The sequence below is a fragment of the Myotis yumanensis genome, unplaced genomic scaffold (genome assembly GCF_028538775.1).
Source record: "Myotis yumanensis isolate MYYU_CA2020_CCGP unplaced genomic scaffold, mMyoYum1.0.hap1 SCAF_3, whole genome shotgun sequence".
Taxonomy (NCBI): Eukaryota; Metazoa; Chordata; class Mammalia; order Chiroptera; family Vespertilionidae; genus Myotis; species Myotis yumanensis.
Window position 1 is genome coordinate 30,795,348 of NW_027223754.1, and position 17,833 is coordinate 30,813,180.

Genomic DNA, 17,833 nt, shown 5'->3' on the forward strand with positions numbered 1-17,833 from the left:
TTGGGGTAATATTTCCCAATATGGGATTTTGTTCATTTACTCCCCCCCCCCACCCCCACCCCCCCACATTTATAAACCATTTGCTCAAGATGGAATGACAGATGAACTTAAGGACTTAAGCTGGCACGGCTTTACAAAGATGTGTTTAATTTTGTTAGCATTCCTAGTCATCAGGAGTAACTACAATTACTCATGTATGTATTTCTTGAGAGCTGTTGTCCAGGTTGTTAGTGATCCTGGCTGGAAAAGAATGGCAGCTTCACCCATTAGAGAAACCTTTACCTTGTTTTTAGCCAGTAATTTTTGGGGTACAGCTCTGGAATTGTGAGTGGGGAAGGGTACTGTGAGTTACAAACTTACCTAGTAACTTAGAGTTTTATTTTTGGAAACATTTGCCTCAAGAAGTAGGCTGTGGTAATGCCAGATCTCAGATGTTAAGCTGACCTCATGGCTTTGTTTCAATCAAATAGGTATATTATTGATCTTAGCATCTCATACATATGTGTGGGTATTTAATAATAAAACATGTTTTAGGAAATTATCTTCAACATGAATGACTCAGTTTAAAATTAGCAGTAAGAAGTGTCTCAGCACACTTCCTGGGATGAATTTAACAGGATTTTCACTTTCTGTTCTTAGTTGTTCATGTTGACCAGCCTTAATGACTATGGGAGGAAGAAGGTCGATGTGCCTTAACACATTTGTTAATATTTGTTAGCTAGTTATTCAAACATGAGATTCAAGAAGTCAGATTTTTAATGTAATTATTTCTATGGAGTGTCATATATAAAATACTTTAATTTTTTGTTGTTTACTTAGTGTTCTCAAATTTGCAGTATTTGTGTGGTGTGTTTTTTTTTAATTTGACCAGAGAGAAAACTTGATTGTGTTAGAACAACAAATGGTTTTGTCTTAATCCTTAACACATAGCATTTTAGAAATATAATTTGAATGAATTACTATAAGGACCAAGCATTTTCTGTGATTTCCACTTTTATTCTTGTAATCTTGAATTCAAGCCTCATGTGCTACTCTCTTTCCAGTGTGTGCGGCCACAGTGGGACTCCACCACTTGCACACCTTCAGGATAGTGTGTTTCACATCCACTTTCATTCCGTGTTCCTTTAACAGCCCCAGCCCCCTCCACAGTTTTGCAGTACTGTCACTTTTGCATCCCCACTGCCCTACCCTCTTGAATTTCCCCAATCCCTGTTCTTCTGCAGTTGGGGCTGTGTCATAGCTCCCCAGAAGGTTACTTTACAGAACCCCATTTGCAGTGGCCTTAGATATTATTTTTAACAAGATCTTTATTTTCAAAAGTAGTTATTTGGGTTAATGTGCTCCATAGTAGAACAGAGAATAGTTCTAACTAGTAATGGCTGGTGGGAAACCAAGGAAACATTTCCCTCCTGCTTTTTTTTTAAATGGGGATCTGAGATCAGAGTTCCCAGTTCAGTGGAAAGACCACAGGGGTGTGGTATCCTGCCCCTGCTACTGTGGTGGTGGGTCAGCACCTGGGAGGGACCTCTGACTGGCACCGTAAGATGCACAAAGAAAGATCACCATCCACAACACCGAGCTGCTCTTAAATCCACTGTCAAACTACTTGCCAGTTTTACACGTCAATTGGTGTGTTCGGTATGGAGTATAAGCCTTTCCTACATTTTAAACTCTTTCATGGTTTATGTAGTTTTAGAAGCTCCCTTAGAATTGGCTTTAGGGGTTTTATTCAACCCTTGAGTTTTAGATGAAAATACAAATGTAGGCCTCTGTTATCCCGGCACCTTCCTGAATGGAGCATCTTGGCTCCAGAGGTCAAGGATGAGAAGACTCCCTGGGCAGTGACTCTGCTTGTGTTTGCTTTTGAGCCAGTCCTAGATGGTTTTCTGTCATAACTGCGTTGTTTAATGGGTGCTAGAATCTTCAACAAATACCTGCTTTGGGAGTCAAAAGGTAAGGACACTTTACCAACATGTTCAGTAGTTTTTTAACTGTGAAGGTAAATAAAACAGGAAGGGAAAGTGTTTTTCCAAAACAATCAAAATTTACAGTTTTGGAAGAAGAATTCTGAAGTGTTTACAGACCTTTCTCAGATGCAACATGGAATATTTAAACAGTTACTTTGGCGATAGGTATGTGTGAGAGAAAATACCACAGGTGACATCTGTGAATATGAGAGAAAGTCAAATCCAGATGCAATGTGAATATTCTGAGAGGCCAATTTTAATTTCATGACAAAGTACAATTTTAAAAAGCAAATGCAACCTTAGTGCCCCTGTATAATTGAGTGCTCACTATATGCAGGTGCTGAGAATAAAGTGAAGACATTAGTATAAAATTACCCAGGGTTCTGGGGCAGCTGCATTATCAGCCAAGTAGTGAAATATCCTTGCAGATATTTTATGGGAAAAACTCAGTACAAAGATAGTGTATCCTTAGAGAAATAATTAAATTCTAGGTTGTCTGCATTAGCATATGCTTCCTACATTAAAGAGTTTGACTACCCAAATATGAAAGCCTTTGTTCTTGTTTCATTTTTATCTTCTATTAATGAGAAACTTATCTGCATTAACAAAAGACATAATCTGCTAAATGGAACAATTTTAGAGCATAATTCCTAGTGCACTGGGTAGGCCTCTAGCTAAGGGATTAATTTTTGCTTTAAAATGGCATTGTGCCCCAGGTCCTCTATATACACATTTTTGTTTTCAATGTCCCCAAACTTCCTTTGCCACCGACTCTGGCCCCCTAGTGGCAGGTCCGCCTTCATGTCCTGCTTCCACTTCTCTGAAATGACGGGTTAGTTAGTTTGATGTTACTGGTTGCTGTAGTTCATGTTTCTTGCTTTCTATGTTTGTGCCCTTTCTGGCTAGAGTGTAGGTTTCATTTGTTGATATGGGTACTATCGTAGGCACTGGGCTTAAAGGATGAGTTGGCAAATACAGCTTTTATGAAGATTGTGGGGTAAGGGTGATCTTCATTTTTTTAAAAATATATTTTTATTCCAAGGGAAAGGAGAGGGAAAGAGAAACATCAATGATGAGAGAATCATGGATCAGCTACCTCCCTCATGCCCCCCCCCCCCCCATTGGGGAATGAGCCTGCAACTCAGGCATGTACCCTGACCAGGAACTGAACTGTGACCTCCTGGTTCATAGGTTAATGCTCAACCACTGAGCCACACTGGCTGGGCTTATCTTTTTTTTATTTCAGATAGGAAGGGGGAGAGAGAAACATCAATTATGAGAGAGAATCATTGATTGGCTGCCTCCCGCACATCCCCCACTGGGGATTGAGCCCACAACCCAGGCATGTGCCCCTGATTGAAATCGAACCCAGGACCCTTCAGTCTGCAGGCCAGTGCTCTATCCACAGAGCCAAACCAGCCAGGGCTGGGCTTATCTTAAAAAACAAAACGTGCAATTTGAAATTGCAGATATAATGTAGTTGCCACTTTGCCCAAGGAACACTGACACCTGAGCTCCACAACAAAACCAGACATGGAGTATGGCTACTAAAAGCCACCCTGTATCCCAGGGGATGTCTTTTTTTACAAGGACATTTGTGGTTTTGCCATGATAGCCTGCACCTGTTCTCAGTATACACCCGATTTGGCTTACCAGGCAGTAGAGTGCGGAAAATGGGGAAACCACACCCCATGCTGAATGCAGGTTTATTGAAACTAAACTCCCAGAAGGTTGTATGGATTGTGACAACTGGTATTTGGAACACCCCTTTCCAGTGTTCCCCCTTACTGAGATGGCTTATTTATCGCTGATCTCTTGAAAGTATTGTTTCATAGTGAAGATAGGACCTTGCCTATCAATTATTTGGGGCTTGTAGAGGATTACAAAAAACATTGAGTGGAAAAGACTGAAATCCATGGTTTAATGCCTCTGGTTTTTCAAATCACCTCTATTTGTAGACTCTTGGCCTCATACCTGTGCAGACTTCTATTTTCTCTCAACTACACAAAATCACACTCTTCTGTTTCTCCCACATACTAATTCAGAATTTATTTCTCATTAAGACTACACTATCATCTTTAGTTTCAACAGTTAAGGGAATAATCTGGAATATGCTCATTCCTATATTGAAAATGGCTTGTGTGCCTCTAAAACTAGAAGTAATTAAAGTTGCAAAATTCAAGTCTTTGCTTTTAAATTATTTGAAAGAAATATTTAGCACTAAATGTTGTTGCTTGTTCTTTGACCCAAAAATAATGCTAGTTATTTAACTGAGTAAAGACCCAGAAATGTGCACAAAGATGCCTTTATAAGGATATTGATTTGAGTATGGTGTTCACAATAGGAAAGAAAACGGAAGCAACCCAAGCAGTAGCAGGGAATTTGGTGGCAGGCAAGTTATAATACAGCCGTACAATGGATTTCCAACTTTAAAGATTGTTTTGAACTTAGTTGATACCTTTATGCCATGGTAAATGAATAAAAGCAAAGCATAAAAATGATTTTTAGGATCTGGTTTTGAAGAAAAATACATGCTTAAGACTAGATTTGTCTATATCAAGTGAGAGTGGCTGCTCCTGAGAAGTGGGGATACTAGGGTTTGCGGGGGTTGGGGGTGGGGGTGTTTCTGCACAGAGTATGTAGTACTTGGAGGAAAAGTGATTAAATGTGCATATTAGCCGAAACCGGTTTGGCTCAGTGGATAGAGCGTCGGCCTGCGGACTGAAAGGTCCCGGGTTCGATTCCGGTCAAGGGCATGTACCTGGGTTGTGGGCACATCCCCGGTGGGAGATGTGCAGGAGGCAGCTGATCGTTGTTTCTCTCTCATCGATGTTTCTAACTCTCTATCCCTCTCCCTTCCTCTCTGTAAAAAATCAATAAAATATATTTTTTTTAAAAAATGTGCATATTAGCTTTTCTCCAAGAGACAGAGAATGATAATTTTACAAGAAATGTACATTTAGCATCAGCTCCAAATATCTTGGAACTAAGACTTTAATGTTATTTTATCTAGAAGCATAGGCTAGTACCACACGGGAACAGTATTGACAGGCCTGTCTTGAGTCTTGGCTTTTACCTTATTTTTTCTGTTACTGAAATTTGTGGTGTTTTTTTTTATTTGAGGATCATTTTCATGATTTTTATGTTACCAAGAACTGTCCTAGTATTTATGAAAAACAATTGAATGGACATTTTGAGGCATAATATAGAATATGCTGAATTTAAAAATATTTGTAATACTGTGGAAAAGTTTCTCAGTAGTATACTAAGATCATTTGTCGTGTAGATTATGAAATTATTTGAAAATTTTGGAATGTTCAGTGCTTGAACAAAAAGGAATGAGAAACATTTGTCGTAAAGTCTTTTTGTATGTGCATTGGATCTAAAATTGCCTTTGTTTCCTGTGCAGCTCAAAGCTTGGATTACTGCATGCCGCTAGTGAACAGCGAGGCAGAAGATGATGCTGACAAAATGCACATCGATAGAGAGTTTGCTGTTGTAACAGGTGGGAGTGGACAGTTTCCTGTTAGCTGCAACAACAGTCCAATGGTCGAAGACACCACACAGCAGGAGGGTGGTTCTGTTGGACCAAAAGAAATAGAAATATATACTGTTTCAGCAATGCAGACCCCTTGTCGTTGCAAGAATCAGTATGCATATTATTTCTAACAGCTTCTTTCAAACAAGTTTTGCACTTTGTTTAGTGTTTCAAAGAATGTTATAATTTGCATATCTTGGGCAAGTTTGTAGATACAAGGATAAGTGTTTTTGGTGCATTCTATGGATATGAAAAATATAAGTGCAATCTCTATTTGATTTTAAACTTTTGCTTAATGTGCCTTGTTTAATTTTAATAAGGTTTTGCATTTTTTCTGACAGAGGACTTTGGGTGAATATACTGAATGAACGCCTATTGCTAGTAATTTCAAAGCGATTAACAGCCAGAAGTCTGACTCGCCATAAACATTGAGAACTAGTAAACATTGTGGTTTTACTTGTAACCAGTCACGCCAGTACAGAATCTGTCATTCGACGCTCAGTGGTTGCTCTGGTTTCTGTGCCGCACACTCTAGGTCTAGTAAAATGCTGACCACCGTGTCTCACAAAACACATTCTATACACTAACATTTTTAGTATATTAAAATTTTAGTATTGATAGTCATTATCCATTTTTAAAAAGCAAAGTCTCAGTTTCTTTTAGCTTTTTAAGATTTATCCATTTAGTTCATGCTTTTTTTCTACAATCTTATTTAGGTACCATAAAAATACTTTAGCCATTCTTTTACTGTATTGTTATATTTAGAAATAGATACTGGCTTTTTAAAATTTTTATTATGTCTTTATGCCAAATTCTCTACTGGGGATAAAAGATTGTATATTTTGTTTCCCAGACTTACATGAAAATAATCATTTCTGTTCAAAAAAAGTATACATCTTTCTAGACGCTACAGAATTGTTATGGGAGGAGTCACCTTTTTGCCAAATAATTAAATGAATCAAAGCCAGTTTGTTTGTTTTTTTAATGGCATTGCTACATGCTTTTAAAAAGGCAGAAGAAATCACTCTTTAATCTTCAAACATTAATTCCCTGGGTTTTCAGGTTAAATTTAATACCAAAATGAACATAACATTAAAAAAGCCATAATTTTTTTCAAGCCCAGCTCATCCCATATATAGGTGCCAAGTAAGCATCCTCATATTTTCCATCATTTCATTTATAACATTATCTGACTGAATAAGCAAACATTAAAATAGCTAAAGATTACTTGTAGCAGATAAGTAAATGGGTGAGTCCAGAAAGGCAGTTTGGAACAGAATAAAGAACAGAATAAAGGAATTGGGGCTGGCCAGTGGGGCTATGTCTTAGCCATTTTCTAGCATGTCTGCTTATTTGCATGCTCAGTTTTATTAGATTTCTTACAATGATATCAGGTGATCTACTAACCTTGATTTTGAGATTGCATAATGCACTAAAGGAAAGCAGTACTCACACGGTGAACATTAAACAAAAAAAGTGAGTCTCGTTAACTCAGATTTCTGAGGCCATGCTCATTTACCTTTGTAGACCCCGTCACTGAAAATCGGATTTTCACCTTTGTTGGTAGTATATCAGTTATTAATAACTATCAAACTTGCCACCATACCCATGAGTTTTATCACCCAGGAACAGTTGTTTATACTTTTAAAAAAATTTAAATATTTCCCTGGAACAACTTGTTTTTTTCCTTTTTATTTCACTTCATGTTTAGTTCTTGAAACACTTGCTCTCTACCCTTGTGTTTTACCTAAATAGAAAAGCTGTCATTTACTTTTTTAAAAAGTTGTCATAATCTTATGAAGAATTTATAATAATTATTAAACTATGATTGGCATTTAAATTGCCAGAAAATTGATGATTAATGGAATGTTTAGGAGATGTTTGTTCATTGAACAAGCTGTGATTTTTTTGTTGGCAGGGAGATTTGCAAGACACACAAAAACCTGTGTTTGAGTACAAGTCAGAGGTCTATAGGCGGTGAACCCAAAAGTGGCCCCTTCAAGGGACAGGCGCACAGTGTGAGATGTTAGGGTGACCAGATACGCAAAATGGGTCCTCATCTATTATAGCTTAGCTCTTCTGTGTTTAATATCATACCATGCTTTAATAGCGCAGAACATTAAAATTTAATATTAGTAAGCAAGACATAATTTTAGATCATTCTCTATACTGTGCAGTGAACTCCTGTGAACATGAATATTAACTCTCTAGTGTCATACAGAAAAATACCTTGTAATTGCCTATTCCCATGTGCCCAAACGTTTTGTGACTGACATTTTTTTTGTAAGACATCCTTCTTTTAATGGATGCAAATTAATCTATCAACTTTTTCCAGTATAAGTTGTTTTTAAAAGTGGAACCTTGGATGTCATGATCACCTTAATTGCTGAACTCAGAAGAAACTTCAGAACTGCCATTGGCCCAAGACTGTGCATGAGAACCATTAGTTCCTGCCCGTGGTCGCTGTGCTGGGCACTCTGCGGGGGTGCTCTGTGGCCCTGGGCAGGAGCACCCTTAGATTGGAGTGTGAAAGGCAAAGCGGCTCCTCTGCATATTCCTGTGTACGCTTTCCTGACTTGTGAGGAAAGTCCGAGGAGCTGCCTTAATTCACCTGCTTCATAACCGCTTTCCTCTTGTTAAGTGCTGGAGAAGTGTGTGTTCTATTTCAGCCTTTTGTGGGAATCCCTACATTCAGTTCTGATGGACTTTCTGAGGGATGATTTTAAAAACCTTTCTCCGAGAGGAGACTTAAAATGGGAAGTTTTTTGACAGCTTTTCAGTACCATTGGTATTTTTCATGCAGTCTATTTGTCAACTTAAGTTTTTTTAATTTTTGGCTTCCCAACACTCCTGAAATGGATAAATGTTTCCTTTCTTACCAGGCAAATGCTGCCGTTGTGTTTTATTTTAAAATCTATGTATGGTTTTCACTTTGGAAAAGGAACTGGTTTGTTTAAAAGAAAAGAAACTGAATAAGTCCTTTAAAATTGTAGCAGCAATGAAGCATTTTATAGTTTCTCCTCCCCTCTGGTTCTGAATTTTGGTGACAGGTGTATTTCTTAATGCAGATATGAAAAACAGTAGCTCCGTATCGAATACATTGACAAACGGATGTGTCATCAATGGACATTTGGACTTCTCTTCCACGACTCAGATCAATGGAATGGAAAGCAGGAATAACCAGTGCTTAACAGGATCTAATGGAATTAGCAATGGATTAGTTCCAGGACCACCATTTCCGAGTAGCCAGGGTTCTCTCTGTGTTAATGGGACTGAGGAGCCAGAAAAGACCATGAGCGTTAACCCTGAGATGTGCGGTTCTCTGCACCTGAATGGGAGTCCAAGTAGCTGCATAGCTAATAGACCTTCCTGGGTGGAAGATATTGGGGAAAATTTGCACTATGGACATTACCACGGGTTCGGGGACACTGCTGAAAGCATCCCTGAGCTTAATAGTGTAATAGAGCATTCCAATTCTGTGAAGGTGGAAGAAAGATATGACATTGCCGTCCTGGGTACCATGAACCTCTACCATGGCTCTTAAAGGCAAGTGGCCGGGCTCTGTCTGGAAGCATTAATCCTTCCTAGTAACCAACTCAAAATACTAATGTAGCATCAACTTTTAAAGGAATGCCACGACTTGTCCTATTTTTTTATACTTTAACTTTCTGAAAAAGCAAACTTGTATTTATACAAGTTCCTCGTGAGTCCTAGTGAAAGCACGAGTGGGGCATATTTAGTGCATCAGAGTTTCTTCCGTAGGTAGCGAGACTCTAACGATGCACTTTTGGAATTTAATATTTCTGCTGCCAATCTGTCACCATAAATTGGCAATTTTTCCTTATGTCAGATATCTCATAAAGATAAATTGGAGGCAGTTAAAGAGGTGCTTGGTAATTTAACTCTTTGCACATGGGCATCATTTTGAAAAGCTTGCGTTTCCCTCATTCCTGCAGAATTTTTGACAGAAGACAGCTATTTCCCTATGCAAGGTCCAGCCTTACAAAGATGACTTGCAGTGATTTGTATGAAGAAAAGAACATTTGTGCTTTTCAAAGTTCTTTCATTGAAACTTTGCAACTTGATATATAAAGGTCTTGCTTGTAGACACACACAGTGGTTTGGACACATAAGTCATGTCCCTTCTTTCCTGATGTAACTCACTGCCTGGGTTTCATTGAAAACACATGCAGCCAGGGACTGACTTCTGATTGATTGTTTTTATTACACATTTCCTACTTTGTCTCTAGAATTTTTACCGCAGATAACGGTTTCCTTTATATGTAGTGGAAGTTACTATTCGTAGGAACTGTCAGGTCAAAATGCATAACTGACCATTCTGACTTATATTTTCTTTTTTCTTTGTTTTCCGGGGGTTTTCTGCTTTAAAATATATACCACTATGTATATCCAGTAAACTGAGAGAATTTTGAATCTCTTTTAATAAAATTGTTAAGTTTATGGTTTTATAGAAATTAGCTTTTGTTTAGGTGACACTGTGGTTACACTGTGCAAATATTGTAATGGGTTTTTACTTTTCTGATTTTTGTAATAAAAATTGGTGAGGATAGAGAAAATGTCAAATGAACAAGCCAATGTTCTAGTGTGTTACTAACATTTTGTTGTTTTTTTAAACTGTCCTTTACAAATTGAATTAAAAAAAATCCTCTCACACTCAATTTGTTCCTAGGGTGTAGTTTCTTTCCTCGTGAGAAGTATGTGTATGTATAAGTTGGTGGGGGTGGGGGCGGGGGGGGGGGGGGGGGGGAGTAGTGTCCGTGAAGTGGAAGGAATAGGAAGGGAGGTAGGAGTTAGTATTGCCTTTCATTTTGCTTGTAAGATTTTACTTTATTCTTCTGATTCCTGCCATGTAGTATTTTTTATCTCCTTTGATATATACTCTAGTTTTATGGACTCTTTGTCTCACTGGATGCGGGGTGGCAGGAGGGCAGGTAATAAAGTGCTATCAGCTAACGGTATTGTCCTTGTGTTATTTTCATAAATGACAACAACCATACTTGACTGAACTTTTTTGGGTCAGCAGGTATTAATGAATATAAGCCTTTTAAAATTTTAACTTATAATTAGTAAATGGCCATTCCGGCATGCCTGTATATGTTATTTAAGCCCTAGCTGGTTTGGTTCAGTGGGTGGAGCATCAGCCTGCAGACTGAAGGGTCCTAGGTTCAATTCCGGTCAAGGGCGAACACAGTGGGGGGGCATGCAGGAGGCAGCCAATGAATGATTCTCTTTATCATTGATGTTTCTATCTCTCTCTCTCCCTCTCTGAAATCAATAAAAATATATTTAATAAAACATAAATAAAACACTCGTTAATTTATGCATATTATTGTAAAACTTAAGAGACCAAAATGAAGGAGCATTAGGCTTTGGAAGTGTCACAAAAATGACTCTCATGAGAACAAGAATCTGCTTGTGTCACCGCCACCTTCTCCCATGCCCATGCGGGCTCAGTAATCAAGCTCCAATCCTAGATGGCCTTGGAAACCTTTTTAACTGACTGACCCGAGAAGCTCCCCAAACAAGAGATGAACCCTAGTGCCATTTATTCCATGCTTGACAATTTTGTATTTCAGAGACTTCCTAGTTAATTTTTGCTAAAAAACATTAATTGGATCTCTTAAAAATATACTGAAGGTCAGAACATTTGGTTTGTCTTGGAAGTGGGACAATGGCTGCTTCTTGGGGGTAAAAATATTGCCTGGAATCTATAGTAGGGCAATATCCCCACTTCGGTGGGTATTGATGAAAATAATATTTGGCCATATTATTGTTGAGTCTTTGACATTAGTACATTGTTTAGAGGTACATAAGGAAGTTTTGATGGAATTATATCATGCCTAGAACTTGCTTCAGAATAATATAGAAAAGTGAGTGGAGACAAAGCTCAAATCAGATTGAATATGAGTTAATGTTGACACCAGGTCCAAGAAAGTTCATTATTAGACTTTGTAATATTGGGGGGAGCTGATTTTAGGACTTTAAGAAGAAAAAGAATATCCTATACTTTAAAAATTTGTGGACATCATTTTAACACTGATTAAAAATAAGCTTATATTTTGCTATGTTTAAGTCACCAAAATTCATGCTGAAATATTACAATTGTTCACTGATTCCAAACTTTTTGGTTTCAAGACCCTTTTAGATACTTACGTGGTTTGTTGTTGTTGTTTTTTCTTTTCTAATTCTCACCCAAGAATATGTTTTAATGATTTGAGAGAGAGTGAAACATCAATTGCTTGTCTGCCATACAGCGACCCAACCAGGGGTCAAATTTGCCCTAACTGGGAATTGAATTCACAACCTTTGGGAGTACAGAACAGTGCTCCAACCAACTGAACCATACAGCCAGGACAGGTGCTTGTATTCTTAAATACTAGTGGCAAACAATTGGAAAGTGAAATAAGTCCATTGATGGTAACACCCAAACTGAAATACCTAGGAATATAACGTAAAAGGTATTCAAGACCACTACACTGAGAACTAAAGCATTGATGAGAGAAAGAGGCCTAAATAAATGTTTGGTTGAAGTGCTTAAAATCTGGCCTCATACAGATAATTGAGAAAGAGAGAGATATTTTAATAGCCTTTGGAGTTAGTTAATCATGGGTATTTGATGTAACATCGAAACCACAGTGGTAGTTTCTTAAAGGTTAATTGCCATGTTGAATCAGAAACCAAATTCAATGAATGTATTGTACTCAGTTACATCAAATTTGTTTATCTTGCACTTTGAATGGACCACTAACCCATTCTTGATTTCATAACATCATGTATTAGCTATTTGGAAAATATTCTTTAACTGAGTTCTGCAGATCTTCCAAATGTTGAAACATCCCATTTATTCAGTATTAAAAATTACGGAAATCAAAGCTGTCAAGTACATGGTAGTGAATACATGTTTTGCAACATTCTAATTTTTGCTTGAAAGCTCACTTTTTATCAATGGCCACAAATACTGTCAGTTGCTTTGAAGTGGCAGCATCACTTGGTTAATTTTTTAAAATCCTGTCGGACAAACATTCAAGTCTTAATAAGCATAGTTTGTCAATCATTCTTTCAAATAAAAATGTTTTCAGAAAAGAAAACTATTTACAGTGTAACACAACCGCCAGACAACCCCTCAAATTCACATAAATGAGTTTGACTCAGGCACATGAGATGTTTTTTGTCCCGTTCCTCCCCCCGTTACAAATAATGCAGGAATGAACATCTCTGTGCAGACTTCTCTCTGGTTTTGTAGGGTGGGGAACTATGATTAGATTCGGTCTTAAAAAGTTAGACCTAGCTGCTTTGGTGGATAATCCTACAGTTAGGAATTCAGAATTTGGATGGTGATTTTAGAAGTGAGAATGAAATGAAGAAAGAAGCTGCAAAGGCTGAGTGGAGTAAAGAGGCTTGAAGGCTCAGACAAGGGAAGGAGAAGGCATCCTGGGATGTCTGTGTCCCCCGGGGCCCATCAGCAGACAGAAACCACACAGTGATTTAGAGAGAAATTTAATATAAAAAATAGCTAAGCTATAATGGGAGTAATGAGATGGCTGAGAAGAACATCTGAATGTGTGCCAGGGCTGAGGCTGAGGACTTGGGAAATGCAAGCTTGAAAAAGGGTCCCGTGCCCAGGCTGCATGCTGAGCTGTGGTCCCAGCCCATTGGATGGCAAGGGCCCTGAGTGCCTGGACTAGGGCAGTCCACAGTCCCTGCAAGCAGGTAGTACGTTTTTGTGATGGAGGCAAGCTGAGGCTGGCGGGGGCACCCGAGGTCGCTGCTGCCAGCTGGAGGCCTGGAGTCCGTGTGGGAGGTTCACAGTGAGGTGGTCACCAGGCTCTGGCTTCAGTGTCACTGACGGAATGACTGAGTCAGAGCACCCCCAGATATCCCACCACCACCACCACACTAGCAAGCGCGCGCGCGCGCACACACACACACACACACACACACACACTACCAATGAGCGTGCAGTAGGGGCAAGAAAGTACAGAACAGCACATCCCAACCTGGAAGAGACCCCATTCTGCTGTGCCCTGCACTGACAAAGCTCAGCATCATGCCCACGGTGATGGAGGAATGCTTGGAGTCCCGCCCGTTACCATGGGGCCTTGCCAAAGGGGGAGTTTGGATGTCAGGGCCATGAGTTGACACCTGGCACAGCGTCCACTCGGGACGTGCCTTTGTCAATTCTTCACAAATAATTGTTTCTTTGTGTTTCTTTGGTCATTTCTTGGAATCTCATACTTCTATGAATTTTATGTGTACAAAATTAAATTTATTTTTTCTTCTGTTAATCTGCCTTAGGTCAATTAATTATTAGGCCAAAGAATCTAGAAGGAAAAGGTTCCCTCCCCCTACTGACTCCCACCTGCAGGAGAGGAAGCCTCAGAGAGGGAGAGAGGGAGAGGAGGCAGTGCGGGGAGGAAAGGCACAAAGACATCAGCATTTGTGTTTTTGTTTTTTCATTTTATTGCTGGGTATTTTGTGTGTTTGTTTCTTTAGGAAGATCTGAAACAAATACATTTAAATAAAAACATTTTAACTAAATAGGAAAGATTGGATTAGAACAGTTTTGCCTGGTTCATCTAAGTCCCTCCCAATTTTCACAATTCCACTCCCTAGCATCTCCCTGAACTTCAAGATTCTGATGGAGCCTGGCCAGTGTGGCTCAGTGGCCGAGCATTAACCTATGAACCAGGAGGTCATGGTTCGATTCCTGATCAGGGCACATGCCCAGGTTTCGGGCTCGATCCCCAGTGTGGGCTGTGCAGGAGGCAGCCGATCAATGTTTCTCTCTCATCATGGATGTTTCTGTCTCTCTCTCCCTCTCCCTTCCTCTCTGGAATCAATAAAAATGTTATAAAAAAAAAAAAAAGGTTCCGATGCGGTTGGAAAACAGCTCTGGTTTTTCTGTTTTACCCTTTATGACTGCCATGGTGCCATCACCAGTGAATTTTATTTAAATGTTTTTAGAAATAGCAGCTCCAGCGCATCAGCGAGTCGGACCCATTCCCTTTCTGCTAAAAAATGTCATTAGTCATTTGTTGGTACTGCTTTTCTGGCAGTTCATATAATTCAAGATAATCTATGCCAATTTTGCAAGCAAAACAACATGGACCACTACATCAAATAGCACATTAAATCTCCAGTACTGGTACATAGCAGTGACATTATTTCCTTATTTCAGTAGTTCTGAAATTCTCTCCAGAAGAGAGAGGGGGGCTGGGGGGATGTGACAGGCCTCCAACAGAACAAGGCCTCTTTCATTCCAGGCAGAATGGTATCCTCCGCCCACAGGCCAGGGGACCCAGGATTAAAATTACAGCTATTGAAGTGTGCCTGCTAGGTTACATAACAAGAAGAAACATGGTAATATATATGCCAGTAATGACACCCATTAGCAATCTCTGTCTCCATCATTGAGCATCTGGGTATGACAATGGCAAGATTCTACAACAAAGGGAATTCATGTAGCATTTTCCTCGTGGAGGGAAAATCTCCTTAACAGAGGTGACGACAGACCCGGGGTCAGGTGAATAGAATGGACGCTGCGTGGACCCGTTCAAATGAGACTCTCATCTTAGATCAGTGGTTCTCAACCTTGGCTGCACATTAGAATCACCTGGGAAACTTTTTAAAATCCTGATTTCTGGGCCTCATCCTCCGGAAATTCTGTTTCTTTGTTACTAATGTTGTGGCCCCACCGCATAACAAAGAAACAGAATTTCCCGAGGATGAGGCCCAGAAATCAGGATTTTAAAAAGATTCCCAGGTGATTCTAATGTGCAGCCAAGGTTGAGAACCACTGTCTTAGATGATGAGGCAAATAACCATTAGCCACAGGAGCAGCAGCAGATTCTCGCAGCAACAACGTAAGGAAAGAAAAACAACGCCAGGTTGATGACCACCCGCGGGAAATCTGACCAGAACCTCATCACGAGTGCTGCCTGTTCATCTGGTTGACAGCTCCCACCTGGTGAACATTCTGCGCGTTAATTTTTGCTGTTAAGGTAATTGGCGTGGTGTCTGCCTCCTGGGGAGCCCTGACTGACACACGGAGTGAAGGCGATCTCACCTGCAGTCGACACTGACCTTCCAGAAACCTGAAATCCCCTCGGAGCCTTCCAGCCCGTCAGGCCAGAACAAGCTGCTCGGAGTTTCAGCTGGAATTTTAATTTGAACCAAGAGATTTGTTGAGAAGACATCTGCCAAGTACAGTGTTTATGTAAAAACCTCTCGGGAGGCCTCCCTCATGCAGAACAGCCTTTGTGATCCCTGACGGGGCCTCAGGGGTCCGAAGTAATGATTGCTGTGGGGGGGTGGAGGGGAGGGGGTTGGGCCTGGGGCAGGGCGGTAGGTGTGTGGCCATCACCTCCTGAAGCTCCAGCCAAGAGCAGCAACCGGAAGAAGAAAACGGGAAGGAGAACAGCCGCCTGAGCAGCACACAACTTCATCGTCTTGATCAGGAGGGACTGGTATCGGCATCAGCGCTGAAGGCTGGGTCTGCACTCCCAGGAGAGGCAGAGGAATATGTCAATGGAGACCAACAAGCGCACGGCAGTGTATTTTGTCCTCATCCACGGTGAACGTTTTCTACCCGAGTCACCTGTGTAAGTCTGGCAGCTGCCATGCTTGCTAGGAGACTTTTCAGTGTTCAGATTTTGTGGTTTAGGGACACGAAGAGTGATGACATCATTGGGCCAACAGGAGGGAGTGCCAGGCCACCAAGCACCAGCAGATGCACTCATGGGAATGGGGTCGCTGAGGTTGTCAGTCTGAGAAACCCTCAGCCCAGAGCCTAGGGAAGCATCTAATGTACGTGTGACCGAGAACAGAAAACAGACATTAGCTAAAAATTAAGGAAATCTGATTAAAGTGTGGACCTTTGTTACAACATGTATCAATATTGGTTCCTTCGTTGTAGTGAGAGGCGCCAATATAATCAGGTCAGGAGGGTCAGAAAAGGCAGATGGAACAAACGGCACCAGGGCAATCAGGAAGGTCAGAAGGGGGAGATGTAATAAACGACTTTTATGGGAGACAGCTGCAGCCAGGGAGGTTACGGGAGATGGCTGCAGAACAAACAACCTGATAAGAAACCAGACAGGCATTAACTCACTTAGAAAGCCAGATCATTAGTAAAAATTCCAAACTACATTCCCTCCCCACCGAAAGCTGATAGATGTACGTTGTATGGCACCAGATCTCCAATGGAATGACCCCAGGTTACTTCCCCTGTTTGCTGAAGAGTATATAACCTGTGCTTAAACTCTTGGTTGGGGCTGGCAGCCGCTGCTCTGCTGCGTTCAGAGTAAGCTGTGAGCCCCAACATGTTGGAAACAATAAACCCTTTGCCTTTTGCATGAGAAGCGTCTCTTGGTTCTTTGTGACAGCGGCTTGCGTCCAGGGCGTTACAGTAGCAGATGCACCATATTAATGTAAGATGTTAATAATAGCAGTGTTTATGGGAACTTAGTGACATCTTTGCAATGTTTCTGTAAAACTGTTCTAAAAAATTATTTTAAGTGGGTTCTATAAAAATTGCCAACATTTGCATGCCCCAGATGAACACAGAACTGACCCTCGGGGAGAAGAATTTGAGGTGTGGGACCCCATGTTGTGGACCCTGTTACTCAGGGGGAAGTAAAAAGTAGGAAAGATTATAAGACATCTGGAAAGCAGAACTAGGGTGGGTGGGTCTGTGCACTTGACCTGGTCACTCGGTGCATGCACAAATTTGAGGAGCCCCGGGGGGAGTGGGAGACGGGGCCGAGGCACAGACACAGGGATGAATCTCCCTGTGAGCCCTGCAGCGAGAGGTCTAGGGGGTCTCCCCTGCCAGAGCACAGGGCTCTGCTGTCCCCAGAACCTGGTCAAAGCCCCAAATGGAGGGGTCTATTTCCTGGGGCTGCTGCTCCCATGACTCCAGACTGGCCTAAACAAACAGGAACCTGTGCTCTCCCTGTTCTGGGGCCAGAATCTGAAACGGGGGTGTCTGGGGCTGTGCTCCCTCCGAGGGCTCCAGGGAGTCCTTCCTGCCTCTTCAGCTTCTAGACCAGGGATGGGCAAACTTTTTGACTCGAGGGCCACAGTGGGTTCTTAAACTGGACCGGAGGGCCGGAACAAAAGCATGGATGGAGTGTTTGTGTGAACTAATATAAATTCAAAGTAAACATCATTACATAAAAGGGTACGGTCTTTTTTTTTTTTAGTTTTATTCATTTCAAACGGGCAGGATCCGGCCCGCGGGCCGTAGTTTGCCCACGGCTGTTCTAGAGGCTCCTGGCTACATCCTCTGTTCACACGCCCACTTCCA

At 40.9% G+C, this 17,833-nt stretch overlaps 1 protein-coding gene across 1 annotated transcript in view; it reads left to right on the forward strand.

Annotated features, from left to right (window-relative positions):
* ANKRD10 (ankyrin repeat domain 10) overlaps positions 1 to 10,240 on the forward strand; it is a 36,507-nt gene extending 26,267 nt beyond the window's left edge. Inside the window, exons 5-6 of the mRNA XM_070408587.1 lie at positions 5,377 to 5,472; positions 8,574 to 10,240. Of these exons, the coding sequence (XP_070264688.1) occupies positions 5,377 to 5,472; positions 8,574 to 9,049 (572 nt within the window). The 3' untranslated portion in view covers positions 9,050 to 10,240. The remainder of the gene's footprint in view (positions 1 to 5,376; positions 5,473 to 8,573) is intronic.
* Positions 10,241 to 17,833: the final 7,593 nt, after the last annotated feature.